The sequence below is a fragment of the Poecilia latipinna genome, unplaced genomic scaffold (assembly GCF_001443285.1).
Source record: "Poecilia latipinna isolate Pla-1442-1.1 unplaced genomic scaffold, P_latipinna-1.0 Scaffold2383, whole genome shotgun sequence".
NCBI classification, from domain to species: Eukaryota; Metazoa; Chordata; class Actinopteri; order Cyprinodontiformes; family Poeciliidae; genus Poecilia; species Poecilia latipinna.
Window position 1 is genome coordinate 27,959 of NW_015114999.1, and position 2,580 is coordinate 30,538.

General features: G+C 38.3%; 1 protein-coding gene across 7 annotated transcripts in view; it reads right to left on the bottom strand.

The window, feature by feature from the left end:
* LOC106937579 (uncharacterized) overlaps nt 1-2,580 on the bottom strand; it is a 30,941-nt gene that overhangs the window by 13,729 nt on the left and 14,632 nt on the right. For 2 of the 7 annotated variants that reach the window (XM_015019155.1, XM_015019154.1), the window contains exons 1-2: nt 2,236-2,368; nt 1,761-2,123 (exon numbers count right to left, since the gene is read on the bottom strand). In XM_015019155.1, the coding sequence (XP_014874641.1) occupies nt 1,761-2,123; nt 2,236-2,335 (463 nt within the window). In that variant the 5' untranslated portion in view covers nt 2,336-2,368. Of the gene's footprint in view, nt 1-248; nt 1,053-1,760; nt 2,124-2,235; nt 2,371-2,580 lie in introns of those variants that run through there. The other 5 variants (XM_015019151.1, XM_015019149.1, XM_015019148.1 and 2 more) reach the window with 5 other exon arrangements.

The window sequence follows — 2,580 nt, forward strand, 5'->3', positions numbered from 1 at the left end:
TATAATTATAAAAGCTTGTGTTTTAATGTTAATATTGAAAAGAAAAGAAAAACAGAATCAATAATTTGATTATTTTTATTAACAGAAATTGTATAAAATATCAACATTTCCCAGTAAAAATGTTGATCAGCTGATTGATCTCCAGATATTTAATTGATCCAACATTTCTGCTGGTATTGGAGAAGCAGCTCCTCTTCATCGTTTTCTATAAATAAGTTGATTTAGTCGCTATTTGATGTAAACTAAACTAATGTGGGGTTTACTTTTGTTTTTGTCCATCATGTTGTAACATGATCAACATGTCAATAAAACAAACTGATTAATTATATCTAAGACTAACATTGATGATAAAACTTTAACAAAGAATTGAAGAGATTCTGGTGGTAAAAACATAAAACCAGAACAAATGAATCTGAACTGATCCAGTCAGTCCGTCACTCAGACCTTCAGCTCTATGAGCTCTCAGTTCCTAACTCCACCACCAGGTGGCGCTCCAGTATAACCCTGATGGTAGAACTGGTCTGAGGTCAGATCCAGCAGCTGGATTGGTTCTGCTGAGTCCAAACAGCTGCAGCTCATGTTGATGTTAAAAGGTTCTGCAGTGAATCAGGTTCTGACAACATGAGGGAAGAAATCTGGATTTATTTCAGCAGAACCATCAGAACCAGAACCAGTGGAGCAGAACCAGAGCTTCACTGGTTCATCAGCTGCTGCAGCTGAAAGCAGCTCAGATCAGGGTTCTGGTTCCAGGTTCTGGTTCTGGTTCTGGTTCTGGTTCCAGGGTTCTGGAGATTTTTCTACATCCTGTATGTTTTGATCAAAATGTTTCTTCCCATAAAGCGTCCACTCTCTTTCTTTGGTCTTTTCATCATGAGTCAAATAAAAGTCTTTTTCTCTTGCCAGACAATATTTCACTAGTAAATAACAAAGAAGAAGAGGCGTCAGAGCTGCTGCTATTATCAGACCCATAAAGATGATGATGATGATCCATTCTAGCTCATCTGGTTCTGGAGTCAAAGTCGGTCTCTGAGTTTGGATCTGATCAGCAGCTGCTGGAGAGAAACCAGAAATATTTATTAATATTAATGAAAACTGAGATCCAGGAGGATTCATGTGGGATTTTCAAAGTGTGGGTGTCTCAGAGCTCGTTCCAAAACTCAATGAAAACTTGATGAAGTTCCCAAATTCAGCGATGAGGTGATTGATATTCAGTTGTTTGGATTCTTTTGAGGAGGATTGTTAATTAAACTGCCAGGATTTGTTTCTCGGTTTGGTTTTGTCTATTATCCTATTTCTGTGTCCGCAGAACAGAACTCCATAGTGGAATTTGGTTATTTTTGATAATTTTGTTCATAAAACTATGTAAAATATTGACAAAGAACTACTGATTAGTTTTGCAGTTAAAAGTTTTAAGGGTCCAGAACAATTCAGCTGAAATGCCATTGAGCCATTTATTTAATTTTCAGGTGTTTATGGCGTCTTATGAAATGTTTGTGATTCCTGGGTTTATTGTTGGTTTGTGCCAACAATGTATTGGATGTTTGCTGTGCAACATATGATTAAAAAATTAATTTTACTGACCTTCTTTAGTGGTCAGATAAATCTGAATATCTAACAATATTAGATAAACATGAATAAAAAAATATGTAATGAAATTTAGGAGGCAAAACTATTGATTTCCTCTCTAATAAGGACCAACTGATGATGATGATGGTTCATTTAACTATCAGATAAAATGTTTTTATATTATTTCTTCTCACCAGTAACGTTGAGTCGACATCTTCCAGAGTTGAATCCATCTTCAGTTTTCACGTCACACAGATACAGACCAGAGTCTTCAGTCCTCAGTCTGGACACATGGAGTCTGATTCGTCCTTCTCTGAGGACGTCTTTGTCACTCTGGACTCGTCCTGAAAACTGATCATGCTGAGAATCTGGAAACTCAACTCCATCATGGCTCTGATAGAGAACCAGTCCTTTACGATGCGCCAACAAGCTGCAGACAATGAACAGTTCCCTCCAGTTTCCCTGAGTCCTGGTGGTGAAGGTCCACTCCAGAGTGATGCTGTGGTTCTCCTCTGCCTCATAGCTGCTCTGGGTCACATTCACTACAAATGTTGCTGCTGAGGAGACAGAGAGGGAAAGAGAGGAGCAGACACACTGAGAACTGGAACATGGGAGTCTTTCAGCTCCATCTAGAGAGCTTTCTGTCACAAAGACAAGATGGAGACTGACCACAGAGACATGAGCTGAGGATGAGGAGCAGCAGGGAGATCATCTTCATCCTGAGAGAGGAAGAGGAGGAGGAGAGGCAGCAGGACATCAGGAACAACATCAGTCAGTATGAGGAACAACTACAATCTAACTTTTAGATTTATCAGATAGAAACTCCTGAACTTTGTTCAGTTAATTTCTCTGATGCTCCTTATAATCTGTTTTTGAATCTGTTATGTTAAAACATGTAGAACATAAAACTGCATCACTGCCACCTTGTGGCCATAAATATAACAGCAAGTTTCTGGTTTAAACATTTAAATCTGATTCCAAATTAAACTTTTCTTGAGTCAGAGAAGAAGAAAA